The sequence below is a fragment of the Equus przewalskii genome, chromosome 7, assembly GCF_037783145.1.
Source record: "Equus przewalskii isolate Varuska chromosome 7, EquPr2, whole genome shotgun sequence".
NCBI classification, from domain to species: Eukaryota; Metazoa; Chordata; class Mammalia; order Perissodactyla; family Equidae; genus Equus; species Equus przewalskii.
In genome coordinates, this window is record NC_091837.1 from 13,016,217 (window position 1) to 13,038,080 (window position 21,864).

The 21,864-nt window shown below is 51.9% G+C and overlaps 1 protein-coding gene across 5 annotated transcripts in view; it reads right to left on the minus strand.

The window, feature by feature from the left end:
• Positions 1 to 2,906: 2,906 nt before the first annotated feature.
• ACACB (acetyl-CoA carboxylase beta) overlaps positions 2,907 to 21,864 on the minus strand; it is a 101,167-nt gene continuing 82,209 nt past the window's right edge. For all 5 annotated transcript variants that reach the window (XM_070627026.1, XM_070627025.1, XM_070627027.1 and 2 more), the window contains 16 exons: positions 20,064 to 20,186; positions 19,690 to 19,959; positions 18,744 to 18,841; positions 17,623 to 17,743; positions 16,253 to 16,363; positions 15,233 to 15,376; positions 14,476 to 14,596; positions 12,928 to 13,024; positions 11,205 to 11,301; positions 10,511 to 10,646; positions 9,309 to 9,486; positions 7,763 to 7,875; positions 6,414 to 6,568; positions 5,646 to 5,816; positions 5,397 to 5,533; positions 2,907 to 4,739 (listed from right to left, as the gene is read on the minus strand). In XM_070627026.1, the coding sequence (XP_070483127.1) occupies positions 4,613 to 4,739; positions 5,397 to 5,533; positions 5,646 to 5,816; positions 6,414 to 6,568; positions 7,763 to 7,875; positions 9,309 to 9,486; positions 10,511 to 10,646; positions 11,205 to 11,301; positions 12,928 to 13,024; positions 14,476 to 14,596; positions 15,233 to 15,376; positions 16,253 to 16,363; positions 17,623 to 17,743; positions 18,744 to 18,841; positions 19,690 to 19,959; positions 20,064 to 20,186 (2,199 nt within the window). In that variant the 3' untranslated portion in view covers positions 2,907 to 4,612. The remainder of the gene's footprint in view (positions 4,740 to 5,396; positions 5,534 to 5,645; positions 5,817 to 6,413; positions 6,569 to 7,762; positions 7,876 to 9,308; positions 9,487 to 10,510; positions 10,647 to 11,204; positions 11,302 to 12,927; positions 13,025 to 14,475; positions 14,597 to 15,232; positions 15,377 to 16,252; positions 16,364 to 17,622; positions 17,744 to 18,743; positions 18,842 to 19,689; positions 19,960 to 20,063; positions 20,187 to 21,864) is intronic.

A 21,864-nucleotide genomic window follows, 5' to 3' on the forward strand; every position in this document is an offset into this window, starting at 1 on the left:
CCATCCTTCTTGTGGGTGTGGATGCCGGACCTTCCGTCTCTGGCGTCACAGCCCCGAGTCCAGGGGTCGCAGGACAAAGACCAAACTGGCAGCTGAAACGTGGGCAACTTCAGGGGCAGGAGGGAGGGAGGTGTGGGAGCCAGGACAGCTGAGTGGGTGAGGGGAGCGGGAGGCGGACAGACGGAAAGGCTCGCCCATGGGGTCTGCATATCCCGCCCACGATGTTTGGGAGATGAAAGCAAAAAGGGTCAAAGACTTTTGAGTCAAAATTACTTCTAGGCTCCACTCATTCATTTGGCTATTATAAAAACAAACCAAGAAACAGTTAAGTGTTGGCGAGGATGTGAGCCGCACTGTTGCGGGAATGTAAAATGGGGTGGCCCCTACGCAAAACAGTACGGCGGGTCCTCAAAAAATTAGCCATAGAATTGCCATAGGATCCAGCAATTAAACGTGTGGGTATAGACCCAAAGGAAGTGAAAGCAAGGACTCGAAGAGATATTTGCACATCCGTGTTCGTAGCTGCATTATTCACAATAGCCAAAAGGTGGAAGCAACCTAAGAGTCCACCGATGGAAGAGCGGGTGAACAAAGGTGGGTGCTGTGGTCTGAATGTTTGCGTCCCTCCAAAATTCACGTGTTGAAATGCAGAGGTGACAGCATCTGGGAGCCTTTGAGAGGTGACTACCTGATGCGGGAGCCCTCATGATGGGATTAGAGCTGTTACAAAAGATGGTCCATTGACCTCCCTCACCCCGTCAGCCACGTGAGGACACAGCGAGAAGTCTGCGACCCGGCAGAGGGCCCTCACCCACGTCAGCAGCCCGCGCTCGGACTTCCGGCCTCCAGAACCGTGAGCAACGAATGTCTGCTGTTTACGAGCCACCCAGCCTGTGACATTTTGTTATAGCAGCCGGAACAGACTAAGACAGTAGACTAAGAACATTCAACAGAATGTCATTCAGCCTCAGAAAGGAAGGAAATTCTGACACCTGCTACAACACGGATGAACTTTGAGGACATTACGCTAAGTGCAACAAGCCAGTCACAAAAAGACAAATACTGCACGATTCCACCATTTCTATGAGGCCCCTGGAACAGTCAAATTCATAGAGACAGAAAGTAAATGGCCGCCAGGGGCTGGAGGCAAGGGGGAGTGGAGAGTTAGTGTTTAATGGGGACAGAGTTTCAGTTTGAGGTGACAGAACAGTTCGGGAGACGGATGGTGATGATGATGGCACAACAATGTGAATATACTTAATGCCACTGAATCATACACTTAAAAACGGTTAAAATGGTAGGTTTTATGTTACGCGTATTTTACAATAAAAAATTTAAAACTTACTTCTAGGCTCTTGGCCTGTGCTTCCTGCCCACGCCACCACCTGGAGATATGCTGCACGGCTCAGGGTATCACAAGATACAGACCATCACCAGACATGGCCTCTCATCTCACCTTCCAGAAGGGGTCCACCTCTCTGTCAGTAGATTGCTCTCCAAAATCCATCCTTAACTCAGCGGTCAGAAGGGTCTAGGGACCCCTAGTACACATTTCACTTAAAAATTCATGTTTCATATACATCACACAAAAGGGGGAGCACGGGGGCTGTGGGACCACAGAGGAGAGGCTCCCAACTCACTGGAGAGGTGGTCTGGGAAGCCTGCCCAGAGGAAGCACCGTTTGAGTTGGGTTTTGAGGGATGAGTAGGAGTCAGCCAGGCAAAGAACAAGGGGGAAGAGTGTTTTTGGCAGGAGAAACGGTCATGGCTCACCCGGACCAGATTGGTCTGGTTAACGAGTGATGACAGACTTGGTGGGAGGGACGTGGGATCCGGGAGTGGGTCACGCCAGGCCTTACGGGATCAAGTGAGAGTTTTGTCCTGGGGGCACTTGGAGCAGCAAAGGGGCACTTGGGAAGATCCTCTGGCTGCTGAGCAGAGGATGCGTCATGGAGGGCAGACAACTGGCAGAGCCTCGGTGTGGCTCAGGGATCAGCTGCCTGGGCAATGCCCAGAAGGTGGTGGGGGGGGCTCTGTCCACACTAGTTGGGTGCAGAGGAGCCTTTTCTGTGCACAGGGGTCATCTGGGGAGCCTTTCTGTGGTCTCTGTAGGTGATCCTAGTTCCCTCCTCTACCGAGTTCCTATCACAGGGACCCTGACCAGTAGACTTGTCTCTGAAAGACACAGGACGTTACAGTACAAGAGACCCTGTGCATCTGCGATTGAACAGGCAGTTTTGACTAGTCATGACCCCTGAGCTCCCGCTATGGTTAACCTTGCAGTTTCTACCTGTTGGGGACCCTGGATGTCCCCAGCACACTGTCCTCACACGGTGCTTGGCACATACTACCTGCTCAATAAGCAGTTGATCAAAGTACTTGGCTGGGGCCACGTGCACTGCAAGGCTGGAGCTTCTCTCACTGGCCACACGGCTGGCCACTTCACCTCAGCACAGCTCTGTTGTTCTGCATGCACGCTTGGCTGCAGAAAACTCAGGAAGTGACTCATGAGGGCTGCACTGGGGGGAGGCCAGTGGTCCAGCTTGGACCCCAGCTGCCCATCACGGCCTCTGATCCTTTCTCCCTTCCCTGCAGGCCACTGCACTAAGTCCCCCAGGGCAGGAAAGTGGGCCCGTCGGGGAAGGTACTTCCAGGGGGCCGCCACAGGCAGACCTCAGTGTCACCAGCCGGCAGACGGCAGCTCGTGTCCATGTTTGAAATCCAGCTGAAAGGACTAGGGAGCCCACCCGTGGCCGTGGGGATGCGAACTCCAACCAGAGCTGCGACCTCCTGGGATGGGGCTTGCTCAAGGCCTCAGCTGTTGCAGGAGGATGGCGAGCTCCAGGGTCTCCCCCAGAGAGGCGGCCTCCCTTTCCTGGTCCAGATAATAAGTCAAAGCCAATGTGCTTCCTTTAAAAAATAATTTATTCCACACATCTCCCAGCAGGTTCCTCCGCCCATCGTTCCCCGACAGTGGCTCCTCTTTGACTCGTCTTTCCCTCCAAACCCAAAAGGGCCTCCGACACACGGAAAACATTTGGTTCCCAGAGCAGCATGGATTCCCCCCGAGTGGCCCTGGGATGGGACAAGGGCTAATGTGTCTTTCTCCCATCCCTCACTGCCCCCACGCCACCTTCATTTGCCAGGGCTGTCATTGGCTGAGGGCCAGATTTTTTTTTTTTCCTTTTTCTCCCCAAAGACCCCCGGTACACAGTTGTATATTCTTCGTTGTGGGTCCTTCTAGTTGTGGCATGTGGGACGCTGCCTCAGCGTGGTTTGATGAGCAGTGCCATGTCCTTGCCCAGGATTCGAACCAACAAAACACTGGGCCGCCTGCAGCGGAGCGCGAGAACTTAACCACTCGGCCACGGGGCCAGCCCCCAGATTTTCTTTCTTTCTTTTTTTTTTTTTTTTAACTCAGACATCCTCAAGCATTCCGGCTTCTGGGGGCCTCCCTGGGTGACCTCGTTGGTCTCCAAGTTGGCCAGGTGTAACGTTTGGTGTCTCAGACAAACTGCCCATCACAGCACCAGGGGTGGCCAACCTGCCCGCCACCCTCCCCCCCGCCCCACCCCCCCCAGTGGCACCCAGGGACAGATGGATGGGGCCAGGAGAATCCCAGGCCCTGACTTGTGCCACCTTCAGAGCTGGGAGCTGGTGGGCCTCCCTGAGCAAATCGATGTGGTCCTCGGGGTCCAGTCCTTGGGAACCAACAGCTCAGCTCCTCTGGGTGGGATCCCGCCACAGTCATCAAGGCAAGAGGTGAGGTGACTCGAAGGAGCCCTCCAAGGAGGGTGGTGGCAATCACAGTGGTGACACTCGTGAGCGAGCTGGGCCGTGAGTTTGAACTCTGACTCCCAGCCCCAGCGGGAGAGTGACGCTGGGGGAGGGGGCTGGCCCTTGTTCTCAGAGGAAGAGACGGGCAGAGGGCTGTGAGCCACGCAGCAGTGTCCCAACGCCCCGGCACTTAGGGCTGGGCAACTCTGCTCCTTCTGCTTTCCCATTCCCAAAGAGAATCTCTGCCAACGGGACACTCCCAGTGATGCCCTAGGGATTCACTTGGGGAACAAAATGTCATTTTATTCCCTTAATAAAAAATCTATCATACCCTCTTCCCTGGGTGACGCGCAGCATCTGAGTAAGCATTATCAGAAGAATAGGGTTTTCTCCTCGTCTCATCCCTATATTTCTTTCCTTGGCCTGTTTCTTCTGCTGAAGTATATAAGATGCTTACATCAAGACCTGGCCTCAGAGTGAGAAAATAAAAGATTCTGTGACCTGATATAAAACGAGCCTAAGAGAACACCTGGATCCCACAGGCCGGGCCCAGGAAAGCAAGAGGAGACTGGGATGTTGGGGTTAAATGGATTCAGCGATGCAGCGCAGACGTTGTCCGAAGAGACAGAACACAACAAACTTCCCAGCGATGGAGAGAGGCGACTTCTGCTGGAGGGGCACTCCTAAGCCTTTTATTAAGACAGGAGTGAGCTGGCGGCCAACAGCCCTGCAGAAATGCCCAGGAATTTTTTTAAAAAGCAAACCCCTGAGGTCCTGGTGGGGGCCTGCAGTCAGCCTCTTGCCCGTGGTCCTGCGAGTGGCCAGGGGGGCCGGGGTCAGGTGGAGGCTGGGCTGTCCATGGTGGACAGGAGGTGAACGATCTGGGCCCGCTCAGCCGGGCTGATGTGCTGGCTCATGTACACCACGCAGTCCACAGCCACCTCGGGGTTTTCCTGAACGAGGCTGCAGGGGAGGGGAAAGGTGGGGTGGGGTCATCCCTCTGACCCCCAAAAATGCCTGTGCTGGGCCGCGTCACGTTCCTGGGCAGGCAACGACCCAGAGCTCCCAAATCCCTTCCTGCTGTGGTCACCACTCGGGTGATGGTGTGGGGAGCAGGAGGGAACAGAGCCTGGGGACCAGAACACCTCGAGGAACGACAGCGGACCCTACTGGTTACCAGCGGTGTGACCTGAGACACGGCACCTCCCCTGAACCTCAGCCCCATCCCCCAGGTGGGGTCCCACGTGCTCACTATCTCCCTCACAGGAGACCCCGTGGGAAGGCGGAGCAGACCGTCTGGAAAGGCTGATGCTGAAGGGGAGCCAGCAGCTGAGGCCGAGTAGTTTGGAATGTGGTTCTCTAGCCAAACATGCTCAGCTGTGACCTTGGACGAGTTGCCCAATACATTCCAAAGGATCATGAGTTGAAATGATCGCACACCCTCATAGCATCCCTGGGAGATCGGGGAGTCGTGGGCTTCTTGCTGGGGCAGGGCTGGGGACCTCAGCACAAGGGGCTGAGTCCAAGCCGGGGACCGGGCATCATGGCGGAATGGAGGGGCCACTCTGGGGTCAGGCGGCTGGAGGCCACTAAGTCCAGGTGGGCGGGGTGTCCACTCACCCTCGGATGGTCTTGAGGACAAAGTCTCGCTTCAGGTACTTGATGTTCTCGCGGATGGTGGAACGCAGGCCGTCGCCCACCTGCCAGTGCTGCTCCAGCCACTGTACCACCATCTGGTTGTTGTCCCACAGGTAGGCCTGGGGAGGGCGCGGGGCTGCCTCAGAGAGGGACCCCGCTGCTGGGTGTGCCAGCCCTTGGCCCCCCACAGCCCCCGCCCGCCCACCTGCCCCCTCTCGGCCCCAGGCCCACCTTGACTGCCCCCTCCGTCTCCACGAACCAGCGGCGCAACATGGACTGGATGTGCACGTGGCTCAGCTCACTGCTGGCCCGCAGGATCTCCTGCCTGACCTGGTCCTCCAGCAGGAGGCGGCGCAGACGCCAGTACAGGAAGGTGCGTGAGGTCTTCCACTCCAGGATGTCCTGCAGACAAGCCCCAGGCCTGAGTCCCCGGAAAGTGAGGGACGAGAGGGAATATGCTTCCTGGGGCGGGCCCTGCCCTGGGCACAGGCTCCGATCATTCCACAAGCGGAAGCTGAGGCTCAGGGCGGTGAAGGCACCTGCCAGGCTGTTGGCAGAGCCGGGACTTCACCAGGACTCCAGACTGGCTCACCAGAGGCATGCAGGGTTTAGGCCAACTGGCAAGGAGCACTGGACACAGGTGTGGCGGGGGCTTGGGGGATGTCCTCTTGGGGATGGGGTGATAGGGTGGGGTTGTGATGGTCAGTGGCAGGTGAATGCAGGGCAGGAACAATGGTTCTCAAATCTGGCCCAGCGGTTACAAACACACACAGAGGTTATAGAGTGGTTCCCAAACCTTGCTGCCTGTTGGAACCTCTCGGGGGTTTAAAAAAAAATACCAACGCCTGGCTCCCACCCCCAGATACTCTGAGTGAATTGCTCTGGAGACCGCCTGGGCCCTGGGATCTTCTAAAGCTGCCCAGGAGATTCAAACATGCAGCATTCGACCCCCGTGTTGGAAACCAGGTGACCTTAGGAGGGTCATGCACACTCTCTTACCGAGATGACGCCCTTCTCCAGCATCCTACCCGGCGTGTCGTGGAGGTCGGCAAACTGCACTGCCACCTGGTGGTAGATGGGCAGCAGCAGGTCCTCCCGGGCCTTCAGCTGCCCCTCCAGGTCTTTGCGGTCCTTGTCGGAGAGCTCGGACATTGCTGCGGGCAAGGGCACCAACCAGGGTCTGCAGGACGGGCCTGAGCGGCCCTCCAACAGCCCCTAAAGCACACTGCTCCTGTGGCCTCAGGCACGCACTCGCCAGCATTCAACATGCAACGTTCAACTTGCGCCACGTTATCAGACCCACTGCGCGTGTAGGATACCGCCGGTTACTGCTTTTCACAAATATTGTAACAAGCAATAAGGGAACATTATAAACAACTCTAAGCCAATTCTACAACTTAACGAAATACACAAATTCCTTGAAATATACAAACTACCAAAGCTGCGCGAGAGGAAACAGAACCTGAACAGTCCTATGTGCAATAAAGGAGTTGAATTTGTAGTTAGAAACCGCCTATCAAAGATTTAAAGAAATCACGCCAATACAGCAAAACAGAAAATAGAAAGAGGGAACACTTTCCAACCCATTCTGTGAAACCTGCATTACCCTGAGACCAAACCAAGGAAATCACACACACGTCATCATCTTCATCATCGTCACCTTAAATCTTGTGAGTAGCACAGTTGTAGAGACATTGCCACCTAGTGTGGACTTTTAAAGAGAATTCCATCTAAGGTTACAAGAAACAAAGCTCTCACGCCAACAAAACGAGTAAAAGACTTTTATGTCTAATTGGAAGTTTTAAAAGGACATTTTGTTATGAAAATTCTGATGTTCCCTGTTGGCCCCAAATGCTTCAATTGTATATTCTGTGTGTGCTGAGAAATAAATTCATTAAGGTATCGTATACATTTTTTAATGTTAAACAGGTTTATTTGCTGTATGTGAACATTTAAAATATCTCGCAATTTTTGTAGCTGTGTTTTGGTATGTCTTCACTTTATTTTTTTTTTTGGTGAGGAAGGTTGGCCCTGAGCTAACAGCTGTACCAATCTTCCTCTTTTTGCTTGAGGAAGATTGTCACTGAACTGACATCTGCGCCAATCTTCCTCTACTTTTGTATATGGGCCACTGCCACAGCACGGCTTGATGAGCAGTGCATAGGTCTGCATCTGGGATCTGAACCCTGCAGACCCCAGGGTACTGAAGTGGAGCGTGTGAACCTAACCACTACACCACGGGGCCAGCCCCGTCTTCATTTGACGTTGGACCTGCTAGAAACCTCCAACAATGGAGCGGGCTGGGCTCCTTTGACCTCTGGGAGGTGACGCACTGCAGACCCTCTCACCTAGCTGTTCCGTGAGCTTCTTGTAAGCTGGGTCGATCCTTCTCATGGCCTTTATCAGATCTTTCTTTCGGAACTTAATCTCCACTGTTCCCTCCGGCTCCAGAACACCCCCCCTGAAAATAGAAGTGGCAGGGGGTAGGTGTGTGGTGTCCTCTAGTGAGCAACAGCCAGGAGACACGGGGTGGGGGCAAGAGAGTCAGGAAATCTGGGGGTCCGTTCTCAGCTCTTTCGTTGACTCACTGTGTGACCTTGGGCAAGTCACACCCTCTCTCTGATCATCTGTTCCTACATCCAGAAAATGAGGGACTGAGCCAACTTTTTAAAGTACAGTGTTCTCAGCTCTGGAGAGCCCTTTCAGCCACAAGAGACTATGACTTTCTCTGGCGCAGCATAACCATCCTCTCTTCAGCCACAGTCCTTTCTGACTCCTAACTTCTGCTCTCCTAGAGCCAGGGTACTACTTCTGATTTCCTTAAAGCTCACAAAGGCTCAGTGAGGAGCCCAACATGGTCCCATGTGAGCTGCCCTCCCATTTCCAACCCTCTCTCTCACCCCTCAGTCTCTCCCTACTCCTTTTCTTTCCACAGCTTGGAAGCCCTGAGGAATACTATCTGTGGCTCTGAGCTTCCCGGTGGCCAGAGTGAAAAGTTAATGATGACCCCATTCGAGGTCCCATCCTGAGTCTTCCTGGACTGACCTCACAGCCTCCCATAAGGGTCTAGGTGCAAAAGAAGGCACTTAGACAGGTTTGGTTCATTTGCATAATATCACAATGCCTGGCATAATGCCTGGTACACGGAAGGTACTCAATAAATATTCATTGAATGAATGAATGAATAAGGGAGTGGACACAGAAAGGGTGCCTACATCTGGGGCAGAACTACTCTTGAAGGCTTTTCAGCCTGCACAGCCTGGAGCCTGGTCTTCACTTTGAAGGCATTCAAACACTGTGTTGCAAGTATTATTGTCATCATCCTTTCTGTAGGAGCTCCTGAGATAAATTCCTCCTAAAAAAATGTCAAGAAGGTTTCTCTCCCCTGAAGAACTGGTATCCTCTCATGCAAGTATTCATTCAGTCATCCGTCGGCCAGCGTTTCCCAACCACCCACTAGGAGTCAGGCCCTGGGTTATAAAAATGAACGAAACACAGCCCCTACGGGAACTCATAGCTTTGGGGTAGACTCAGAGTCTAGTGAGAACTAGCTGTCTGCTCATATTTCTGTTTTCATCCTTGCTGCCAGGAAGCTCAGGTGCTGTGGTCTTCCTTATTTTTTGATTGAAAACTTCCTTGGGAAACAGGTGAGTATAAATTATGAAAAAACAGACAACTCCTCCGCCACTTCTGGGCTCCAGCCAGGAACTCTACTGAGAAAATTCAATCACACACGGGATACTAGCTTCAGATCGGTAGAACTGGAGAGTCCCCATCTTTCAGAAACTCAGGACACCCCTATTCTCCCCGGCCAGTGGCTCAGAGGGAGAATGTGCTCAGGACTGGGAGTGAGAACAAGAAAAAGCTAAGCCAGGATGAGCCCGACATACCCACCTGCTCTCTTTGTCCGCGTACATCTCTATGCACAGGGGGTTGATGGTGGAGTCCAGGACCACCCAGGAGCCTCCCCGGAGCTCCGCGTAGGGCGGGATATAGATGAGGATGGGCTGTCTGTACTGCCTGAGGCCGTCCACGATGTAGGCGCCAAACTTCACCACCTGGTCGTACATGTCTGAAAAACCAAGCAGCCACCCAGCGAGGTGTCTTCAGGACCCAGGACGCGTCCACATGCAAAGCTACAGCCTTCGTCGTCCTGGGGGTCCTGGGAGAGTGTGTTCGGCTGGGAGGCCTCACAGAGCCATAGAAAGAGCACTGGGCCGGGAGGCAGGAGCCGGCCCATGCACAGATGGCGTGCTAAGTGTCCGTGCGACCTAGGACAAGTCACTCTCCCTGCCTGGGCCTCAGTGTCCCCATCAGGAAAAAGAGGCACAGAAAGAAATGATCTCTACGATTCCCTCGGCCCTGACTCTGGGACGCCCTGAGTGGCCCTGCCTGTCCCGCCATCTCTACACACGGAGCCCGCCCCAACAATAACCCAGGCCCTTCGCTCCTGCCAGCAGGCAGCACGGCCCTCACTCATCACCAAGATGCACCCCTCCAAGCACCAGGCACGCTCCGTGCTAACAATAATGCAGTAATAAAATCCCCATAACCACACTGAGAGGGAACGCCAGGGGCCAGCAATCAGCTCATCTAATCCTCACCTCAACCCTCTGAGGTTGGTCCTATTCTTACCCCCTTCACAGAAGGGGGAAACTGAGGCTCAGAGAGGTCACCCAGTTAGCCAGGATTCACCACAGGCCTGCCCGCCTTCCAGTCTGGCTCTTTGCTCAACATCCCACTGAGCGCCCCTGTATCCCGCAGTGTGCTCGGTGGCTTAAAAAGCACTCGCACCACTGTGGGGTCAGAAGCACCTTCTCCTCATCTTACCAAGCTGGGAGGTGACTGCCGGGCTGCCCCCGCTGTCCTGCCACTCACAGCGTGACCTCCGGCAGCCACACCGGGAACCCTCAGTTCCTCATCTGCAAAATGGGCCGACGTTACCTGAACTGCTCCCGTCCTCAGGGCTGTGGGGGAGCTTGGCTAAGAGGACGAGGAGACCATACATAGAAAAATGGCATCGCCACCCGAGGGGGCTGCCTGTCCTGGGCACTGACCCCACAGCTTCAGGGCACCCACGGGAAAGGTGGCTTTACCTTTCATGCCACCGGAGAAGCCCCTCCAGTTGGCAAAGATCATCAGGGGCAACTTCTCCTGGTTGAAATCCTTGATGGCCTGGGCGGTCTTGTAGGCCGAGTCTGGGAACCACACCTGGCCCGCCTGCTGGATTATCTGGAACACAGAGGAGCCTGGATCAGAACCATGTGTGCAAGAGCGGCCCCAGGACACGGCGACTGGTGGGCAATCTGACCCGTGTTGCCACCAACACCAGAGCCAGGGCTCAGGAGGGCCCAAAGCTGGGCTAAGGGCCCCGCTTGACCCTCACGCTGCAGCCCAGGGAGGTTCTTGTTGCCCTATTCACAGGCTCAGAGGTGCCCCAAGCTAGTGGAGGCCACACTGCGTCAGCGGCATAGCCAGTCCCAGGACCCACCCTCTGACTTCTGAGCTCCTCCCAGTGTGTGCTGTGGCCCACACTAGAAACAGCAACGGGGCAGGGGCGAAAGGCAGGAGGGGTTCCCAGACACCTGTCAGCCTCTGAGGAGGAAGGAAGACAGTGTGGAACATCACGTACCCCACGGAGAGAGCGCCACCAGAGAAATGGCTACAAGGCCCCCAGGGCCAAGGACTCCTCCAAGCCTCTGAGCTGGAAAGGCAGGCGTGCGACCACCCAGGACCCACTCTCGTCGGCCGAGCTGGTGGAACCACAGCCCCAGACCCCGGCCCCCTCACCTTGGCCTCGGAATCCAGGTTGGCAGGGTCTGCAGGCACCACCACCTCCACCATCCGCGTCTCCACAGCGATCACTCCGACGGGAATGCCCCCCAGCCTGCAAGGCGGAGTAGAGGTGAGCCAGGCGCTGAGTGGCACCCCTGCAGGGTCCAGGCACAGGGTCCACCGGCCCTGGCTGACATTCCACGGGCATTCTGGGAGTGGGCGCCATGGCCAGGATGAGGGTGTGCAGAGGAGAACGCTGGTTTTACTCTGACAGCTTATTTCACTGGGAGGCACGGAAGTAGCTCGAAAGCAGTACGAGCCTCTGGACAAGCCGGCAGCCGGAAAGGGCCCGTCAGACACCTTCTGGGGGCAACGGCTGTCGGGGCGGGGCAGGGTCAGGCCCCTGCAGAACAGAAGCAGTGCTGTCCACTAGAACTTTCTGGGATGCTGGCCATGTTCTCCGTCTGAGCAGCTGCGAATGGCATGTGGCTACTGAGCACTTGAAATGTGGTAAGGGCAACGGAGGAACTGAGCATGTCATCCTCTTTCCTTTGGACTCATTTCAGTTTGAATTGTCCTATGTGGCCAGCAGCTACCACACTGGACAGCGCAGGTCTAGGACCAAGTCGCATTTGCCAAGGATTAAAGGATGCCGAGCCTGAAGAGGCATCAGCTCAGGGGACGCCGTGACACCAGTAACCGCTGCGGCTTGCTCCCGGCCGCCCTGTGCTGGGTGCATTACTGGATCGCTCTCATTTGCTCTCCCAACAGCCCCACGAGGCAGGTGGGGGCACAGCGCTCTTCGAACAAGGGAAGGGCTTCCGAGCGGAAAGAGGAGTAGATTTCACCTCTGGTTTAAAAAGGAGTTTTTAAAATCAAACACTTACGGACAAGTGACTAAGTGCCAATACTAGGCTTAGCATTTAGTATTTTAATACTTAGTTACTGACCAGGAGGTAAATAATGACGACAGTAATAGCAGGCGCCACCACTTGCGCGGGATTTATGATATTTTAAGTGCTCAACATATGCAATCAGCACAACAATCCTCCGGGGGTGGACTCATCATCCCCGTTTTACAGGTGAGGATGTGAAGGCCCAGAGAGGGTGACAGCCTTGGTCTCAGGTCTGACTCCAGGGCCTGGACCGGGAGCAATGACATCAGGCCAGGAATCTGCATGGCGAATTACGAGGCCGCTGCTTTGGGTTCCACAGAGGGAGGAACTTTCGGGAAGCGGGGGCTGTCTAGAAAGATGAGGGCCACACAGCTGAGGAGTGAGCGGCTCGGCGGAAAGCACTCGGGCAGCTCGGCCTCCAGCAGCTGTGGGGTACACCAGGGCTCCCTGGGGCGGCCCTCCTGAAATGGGATTCACAGTTTGGAGCGTCCAGTTTTCTGGGGAGAGCACCCAGGGCCACCTTCTGCTTCCCAAAGGGGTCTGCGGTCCCCGTGGCTAGAGAGCCCTGACCTAGGGGCAGACACTAGGGGCAAGGGTCCTCGCCCCCAGCAAGAAGTTGACTGAGATGCCTTCTAAGGCCACAGACAAAGCTGGACTTTATAAAGAACTGTATCATATAGAAAACCATCCTCTAAATCGGTTTTTCTTTCATAAAATCCTGGGGCCAAGAAGAAAGTGTCCCTGGGGGCCACCTGGGAGGAAAGAACCACCTGGCCTGCACCTGGGAGTCCCAGTGCCTGGTGAGGCCAGGTGTGTGCAGACTGCCCCATCCTCAGGGTTACCTTGCTCGTCCCGTCACCACAGTCTGGGCCCAGGGCGCCATGATTTCCCTGAAACTGCCCTGGTCGAAGAATCCACTCTGCCAGGATCCCTTCAGAGCTGTGGGCAGAAGGACAGAAGCCCAGGCTGAGGGGCTGGGTTGATGAGGGTCCCCAGGGTCCACCTGGTGGGGCAGACTGCCCTGCATGCTCTCTAAGGACAGCCCGATCTTGACGGCCCAAACACCTTTTTCCCTGGAAAAACCACACAGATCCCAACCATCTCCCAAAAAAACAGAACGAGAAAGCGGGAGTGCAGAAAACACACCAACTCAGGACTTCAGTCCATACGGAACACCCAACTACATCCACTCCCGATGTCACGCAGAGATCCTAGTCACAGTCTCTGCCTTTTCTTCCCACCAGGCAAAGAGAGCGGATGGACAGCTTCGGAAGGTGGGATTTCAGGAAGGTACCACCTGCCCCGGAAAACACATCGCCAACCTGCTGGCTGCCGCTTAATCACCATTTAGCTGGAAGAAAGTCTTTAATTTCCCAGAGAGAGAGAGAATACGATGATGTCAGCTGCCCCTGTCCCTGGAGGGGTGATGGTACTTGAGTCACCCCGTGGGGTAAAGGACTAGCATGGACCAGAGGAGCCAGGCAGCACGAGGGTCTCAAGTTGCAGGTGGGGGAGGCTGGGCTCCTGGGAACACAGCCACCCAGCTTCCACGTCTGCCTGAGGGCCAGCCTGACTAGCTGAGCAAACCATCAGGAACCAGTTGGCCCTCTTTTAACCAGGATAAAGCCAGCCCCCTCAGCGCTCACGGGCGAGAAAGCCGAGAGAAATAGAAAAGGCAGAAGCAAGCAGGCGGGCCTCGTCTGCAGGCAGAGCCGGGCAGGCTCCTGATGGCCGCCTCTCCAGCACCACGCAGTGGCATGAGCAGGCCGATTTCTAAGGGCGGCGGCACGTGAAATCCTAGCCTCGGGATTACTGTGACAGGGAGCTCAGCTTTCCTGCTCTGTCCTGGTTGCTCGGAATGTAATCATACACCTCCAGGAGACAGCCTGCCCCTTTCAGAGGGAGAGAATGAATGTGTGCCAGCATGCGTGTGCATGTTTGCACACACACATGTGTGTGTGTAGAAGAGGCTATGTTGCCTGTCCTGGATAAACCCATGGAGAATCACTTTATTAAGGTCAAGCCAAATAGATAAAGAGACAGAGGGAGGGAGAGAGAGAGGCAGTGTTCTCTTTGAAACTCTCACATTTCAGCCTTGGATTTTCCACCTGTGTAAGCAGGGGGCAGTGTGGGGAGAGGGCCATGACCTCTGTTGCCCTTCACCTCCCTCTATCAGCTCCAGAAACCGGAGGCTGTTTCCACCCCTTCTTGGTCAAGAGCTCAGGAAATTCATAGAGTAGAATCAGTTCCTGCATCCCCTGCCTCTGATCTCGGGGGCAACCCTCGGGGATATCTGACCAAACATCACGCTTCTACCCACAGGCTCCTGGATCCCAGGCCCAGAAAGACACCCAGCACCCAGGTCTCTGGCAAAGCACCGTAGGACTTACTTGGGTGAGGCCTTCCCGCAAGCATCCACCGGGGGTTGTAGGGAGCTCTGGACGGGAGGAATTCGATCTCTCTGTCAATGGGGTCAGTGGGCAGAATGATAGGGACAGGGCTGCGGTTATCCTGGAAGAGAAAGCCAGGTCTGCGACTCCAGTTTCCCATGCTTGTCAGTATGCCTGTGGTCTTCTCTTCGCGCTTCCCTCATCTGACTACGATGATGCCTGGTTATGCAGCAGTGGCCCCTCCCAATCTAGCTCATCAGCACAATTATGGGTAGCAGGTGGTGAGGGCCTACTATGTGCTGGGCTCTCAACACTATTTCATGTAACCATCGTGATAACACCCTGGGGTAGGCGCTAATCTTACTCCCATTTCGCAGATGAAGACACTGAGGCTCAGGAAGATTCAGAGACTGTCCCAACATCTCATTGCTACCAGGGAGGAAGGAATTGAATGCAGCCTGACTGCAAAACTTGGGAATTCTCTACTGTCCAAAGTTACCTCTTTTGATGAGAGGCAATGCCACCGTTTCTAAAGGATCAACATCCTTACAATGGCATTAAAAAAAACACCTCGAAAATAGCTAGTAGAGGGCTGGGTGTCAGAGAGGGAAGGAGACAGGAGTAAGGAAAAACTACCCCAGCCACATGTGCAGTGCTGCCCGCCCGCCCCCCCCCATGCCCCTGTAGCACCCAGCAAATGAACCTGATACAGAGTCTTCCAGGCCCTAAGCCGTGGGGGGGGTGGGGGATACTGCACCTTTGGCATATAGGACAGCCACTCCAGGATCGTATAAATGCCCTCGAAGTCATCTGGCACGGTGCTGTGGGAGACGCCATTGTAATGCATGATCTGCACGCCACCCAGCTGGTTGTTGGACGTGTAAACCTCTCTGCCCAGGACCTGCTTTGACACGGCACGGTTAGCAAGGTCCTGCCCAGCCAGGGTCCCTTCCACTTGCTTGGAAATCATCTCCCTCGGTGGTCCTCAACTCCGACTGCACAGGAGAATCACCTGGGAGCTTTCAAAGATCCTGATGCCCAGGCTGCATCCAGACCAATCACATTAGAATCTTTGGGGCTGGGACTCAGGCATCAGTATTTTGTTTTTAAGCTTCCAGATAATTTCACTACGCAGCCCAATTTGAGAAGCCATGATCCAGCTGATTACCTGGTTATCTCAAAAGCAAAACCCTTCCTGGTGTCTCTGATTCAGCAGGTCTGTGGTGGGGCCTGAGAATTTGCATTTCTAACAAGTCCCCAGGAAATGCTGACGCCGCTGGTCCTCTGGCCCGACTCTGAGACCCTCAGTGGGGTTTTAGCAGACACTATTTTGTGGAGGCTTTATAGCAACGTGGAAAATGTTTCAATACAGTGGAAAAAGGAGAATGCCAAACTGCACACTCACTAGGAGTCTAACGATGTAAAGACATAAGATGAGAGTGAAACACACCAAAACTACAGTAAGAGCAAAATTAACTTTTTTGTCATTTTCCAATTTCCTGCAACGTGTAATGCCATTTTAATAATTTTTAAAAATTTAGTAATTTTTTTAAAACTTAATGTCGGTAATACAGCGAGTTAGTTCCACCAGAAGAGCCTAATACTTTTCTTCCCTTTTTTTTGGCTCATAAGAGGCCCAGATAACTGCAAACTGGAAAAAATAGCTCTTACATCAGTAGGAACAAAACTGGTTTCATGTTGAGAAAAATCCCCCATCTGGAGACAAGGGGAAGGTTAAAATGACGCCCTGTGCCCACACAGGCCCCTTTGCGGTCACCTTGTTGAGAGCGCTTGCTCCCGTCAGGATGATGTGGGAGTTCTCCACCTGGATCACTCGCTGGCCCAGCCTCACCAAGTAGGCCCCGATCCCAAGGGCTCGGCAGGTCACCTGCGGAGACAGGATCCCTGCTGGCTTCCCGAGGTGGCAGGCCCACCCCCTACGGGAGGGACAGCCCAGGCAGCCGCTGGGCACAAATGGAAGCTACAGCTTAGCCACTGGCAACCTGATTTGGGGCCAAACAGCAGAGGCAAAGACTGCTCTTCACGCTCGTGTGACCTTGGTTTCCTATCCAGAAAGAATGCAGTTAATGAAGAAGAGTGTTGTAAAGACAGAGAGCAGACACGGAATGTTCTGGTTCTTGCCTCAAGAGTAGCTCTTCTGAGCTTCGTCATTCACGAGCCATCGCAGCCTCTATACAACCAAGAGGATGTCTGGGAGTGCATGTGAAACTGGTGTACCAGGTTAAGGGTATTGTGCCAACGTCACTGTCCTGGTTTGGATAATGTATGGTGGTCACATAAGACAGTCACGGGGGAAGCTGGGTGAAGGGCATGTGGGACCTCTCTGTACCATCTTGTAACTTCTGGTGAGTCCTAAACTATTTCAAAATAAAAAGACAGATCTATATGAAAGACATACATTTATATTTTATATATTCCAAAATACATATATATCTTTTTATTTGGAAATATATATAAATGATATCTAGAAAATAAGTCTAAGGAAGACACTCATGGCCAGCATGTCCCACCTTGGAAACTAAAGATCCAACACTGACCGTAAAAATAAGGTCTTGACTGACAGTTTACATGAAAGAGGACTACGCTCCCCTCCTCCTCCTATTAGAAACGGAAACTGTTTTTGGAAAGGCCAAGTGGTAAGGGCGAGAGACTGATTCAATACCAGCTAAAATTAAACCAAAGTCCTTCTAAATAGCCAATACTTTTTAAATAAGAGGAGCCTGGACTGTGATTCAAATAAACCGACTACAGAAAGATTCTTTTTGAGATGACCATTAAAACTGAACCCGAACTGGGTTCTGACTCTATTATAAAGAACTGTCGTTGATATTCTAGTGGTAATAACAGCAATTGAGGTTACAACAGCAATTGAGGTTACGTAAAAAGTGCGGGGGAGTCTTTAGCTGTTAAAGATCCACACTGATATTTACAGATGAAAAGATACAACAGTGGGTTTGCTTTAAGATATTCCACAAGTGGGACAGACGGATTGAGAACGCAGGAACGGCCACATGCTGATAAACAGTCTGAACTGCGTGATGAGCAGTTTAAAGTTTGGTGATCACTTTAAAGTTTCTCTAATAAAAAGTTGAGACATAAGAGAAAATCAAACAGGAGGAGACTCACCAAGCTGATGGTGACGATCTCTTCGTAAGCCAGGGAGGACTCCCCGGCAATCATGCCCGAGCCCCTCAGGTTCTCCACGCCCAGGCCGTCGTCCTTCCCAATGATATCCGTGATGACGTACCTTCAAAGCCAAACACGCATTAAACACCGAGATCTAGTCCAGAAAAGTCCAAGGCTGATGCATCTAGCAAGGACCCGGGGCAGGAGGGACAAGCAAGGTGAGGAACTGGAAGGTGAAAACGCAGCCAGAGGTGAAACGAACCCTCAGCATTGGCCCTAAAGTTTCTAGAAGGGCTCGGTCAGCATCAATAATTACCACCCCTCCAATCAAAGACATCCGCCTGTTCGGAGGCTGTCTTAATGAGACGTCATCCCCACTGTGCATTTCTCCAAGAGCAATCTAGAATAGCATTTGGTCTGCAGAGAGACGGGGTATACACGGTAAGCCACTAGTTCTCAACCCATCAACCAAGACTCCAAGGCCACATAAGTGTGAGAGACTACAGCCTAACACCTGCTGGAGGTTCACCAGGCACTTCAGCATGTTAAATGTTCTGAGAAGGTCTGTAGGAAAGACGCTTGTTAGATCTCATGTAACCCGGGTTTCTCGAACTTACTTGGCGATGGGAACTTTCCTGCTTCCCAAATATTACCAACTAACAGTCCAGAAATCTCAATCTGGGAAATTCTAATTTAATCTACCTCACTAAAAAACCCACAACTTTTCCTGGAAAAGACAGCTGGTAGCCTTCGACATTCTCACTGAGCAGATGCCTGCCCAGTTCGCCAAATCACCACTGCATCAGGCCGGCCGATCTGGTCACAAATCGTGAGCCTGCAGCTCTGGGGACATCATGGGAGCCCAACCTAATTCTCCCTGCGCAATGTGCTGTTTTTGTGAAAGTCATGACTGGTTTTGGAATGACAAGGATGGATTCACCCTGGAAAAGGCCGCAGGTATTTAACTCATCAGTGCCCAGAAGCTCAGGGGTCCCACTATACAAACACCACCTCCCCACGGAAAATACCACCACGAGCCCAGAGGCAGAGAGATGATGGCCCCATTAGAAGCTGCAATTAACCACGGGCCAAACGAGGGAGCTGCCTGACAGGTTATTTACCTGGATTCTCCTTCTTCCTCGATGTGTTTACAATGGACGGAGTTCAGGGAGCTGATTCGGGTGTAGTCTTGGGGGGTCAGGTACAGGTATTTGAATCCCTTAAAAAAATATACTCCAGTGAGGTACGAACCCAGGTCCCTGCACCCGACACGTTAATAACAGGTATAAACGGAAGGCCTGCTCCGTGCTAAGGGCTTTCCACTCATCCTTACGACACAACCTCATGTTATTCCTGGTCTCCCTCATTCAGTGTTTCTCAATCATCTTTTCATTATGGATCCCTACGGAACTAAGGAGCCCTTCAAACGTTTTTTTTCTTTATTGCCAGCCTCCTCTCATAAAATTTTATTATAGGTATATTGTTTACATAATATGTATATATATGTGTGTGAGTGTATAGGTCTACATATGTGTGCATATGCTTTTTACATGAGAAAAATAATCTCTGCCCCCTTTCGGGGGAAATATCACCCCCTTGAGATTGCACGTTCTAGTTGCAAAGAATGATTCTGTCCCCTGCATTTTCACGTCACAAAATGTGCGCTGTTCTCTCACTCGTTTTGCCTTTCACTGTAGCTGGCATCTATATGTCTCTGGATGCCTTTTAAGAACTCTCTGAGGACAAGGCCCATGTATTACTCACCTTTGCATCCTCCGTCTACGCTGCATTCAGGAGATGCTCAGTACATATTCGCTCAGTGTTTATACACTTTTCTCATTACTGTCCCCCTAAGGAGACCTTTTTCCTAACTGCATCCCCTCCCATGAAATTTTAATGCCAACATACTGTTTGTATGCCTGTTTATATTCCGCATGGATATACTATGTTATATATAAAGAGCATGTAGTAAGATTATCTTTACCCTCTTGTGGGTGCTATGACCCCCACTGAAAATACAATGCCAGGTGAGTGGAATCACACCGTCACACCTGCTTCGTGACGTACTTTGTGGGGGTCTTCTGGGTCCACCCACGCCACCTGGAACATGTGTTTGATCTCCTCTGCAAGGCCGATCCGGGCCCCGCTGTTGGCTGCCAGGTAGATCTTGGGGATGCCCTCTGCCCGGGCCATCTCGGACGCCCGCAGGTACAGAAGGTCTTCTCCCAGCCCAAAGGAGCCGATGCGGAAGGTAATGTCGTTGCTGATGACAATCACGTCCCGCCCTTCTGGATACTCTCGCGTCTTAAACCTCATTTTGAAGGCCACCATGCCCACCTGGCGAGTGGATGAACGCACAAGGAAGACAGGTTTGCTTCGGCAGAAGGAAATTTTTTGAAAGGGTGATTCCAGACAGGGATTGGGCTCCGTGGAGTCCTTACCTCGTTTCCTCCAGGAAGTCGGTTCATCTCCACCAGCTGGCCCTGAGGGTCCAGCACTAGTTCGGTGTATGTCAGGATGTCTTTGGGATACTTGTCTGGGGAGCCCCACAGCTTAAAGAGAGCCTGGGGAGAGGGGAGGAAAGCAATGCCTGGAGTCATCAGTAGAGAGTGACATTTTCTAGCTCTTTTGAAATCATGAACCATTTAAAGCACGCAGAAAAACATGCAGAATAATAAATACCCAAGCACCCATCTTGTGGTTTTGTCAAATCATAATTTTTCCATAGTTGCTTAAGATTTTTTTTAAAGAAATAAGAAAAATGTGGTTGAAGCCGTGGTGTCTCCTCCCCCACTGTCCTCCTACCTGCAGGTAACCATTATCCTGAATTTGTGTCCCAGCCCGCCGTGTATTTGCCAATTTTTATTTCATCATGTATGCACACACTTAAAACATATAGTATTATTCTGCGTGACAAACTTTAAATAAATGGTATTGCACTGGACACATCCGTCTGCAACTTGCTTTTTCACCTCTCCTATTTGTCAGAGAGACTTATCCATATTGATAAATTTAGCTCTGGTTTATTCATTTTCTCTGCTATTCCGTTTCCACGGTGTGAATCTATCACAGTTTACGTGTTCACAACTCTTTTTAGGAACACTGGCTTGTTTCCAGTTCCACAGTATTACCAAAAGGCCGTAACAAACATCCTTATGGTTTCTTCTCATAAACATGGATGGGAAGTTCACCGGGCCTATACCCAGGAGCGGCACCCCCAGGACACAGAGCATGTGACACTTCAACTTTACTTGGTATTATCAAATCGCTCTCAAATTTTGTGAAGCCCTCTACGGTCCCAGGAAGAATGTGTAAGAACTCCTTTGCTCCATACACTTGCCAATACTTAGTTTGGTTCAAAGATGTGAACCCACCTTTCGGGTGTGACATTTCACTGTGGCCCTGCTCTGTACCCCCGATTACTAGTGAGGTGGACATCTCTGAAGATGCTCATTGACCAGGTGAGTTTCTTTTTGCCAATTTCCCGTTTATAACTCCTGCCTATATTTTTTATAGCTCTGCTTGTTTTTTCCTAATTGATTTATCTGTAGATAATCTAGTTCTGATCCCTTGCTGGTAATAGGCATTGAAACATATTCTTCCGATCTGGGACTTATCTTTTCTCTTTTGCATAAAGAACTTTTAAATTTTAATGTAATCAAATTTGTGGGTCTTTTCCTATGTAATTTATGCTTTTAACTGACTCGTAGTGGCTTTAATCCTCTTGAAATTCATTTTCGTATGCTGGATGAGGTAGAAATCGAAATTGATTTTTTTTAAATAGATAAGCAATTTCCATGTAGCTTTTAGTGAAGTCTGTTCCCTTCATTCACAATCTCACCTCTGCCCTTTGTCGGGGTTCTGTTTCTGAGTGGGTCTGACTCCTGGCTCTGTTCTATTCCATTGGTCTATTTATCTAGCTCCATTACAATACCACTTCTGAGTATTAAGTACTGCTGCTTTAAAATCAGTAACGGCATCTGCTAAGACAAGTCCTCCTGACTTTCTTCTTTTCCAAAATTGTTTTTGCTGTTAATGGGCTTTTGCTTTTCCATAGGAATTAAGTTTCACAAAAAAACCCTGGAATTATAAGGAACTTATTAATTTAGGCAGAACTAATATCTTTCCAACAATGAAATCTTCCCATCACTCGTGAGCATGATATCTCTCTCCATTTATCTAGGCTTAAAGTATTTTGATAAAGTTTTAAAATTTCCTCCATAAAGGTCTTGTATGGTTTTT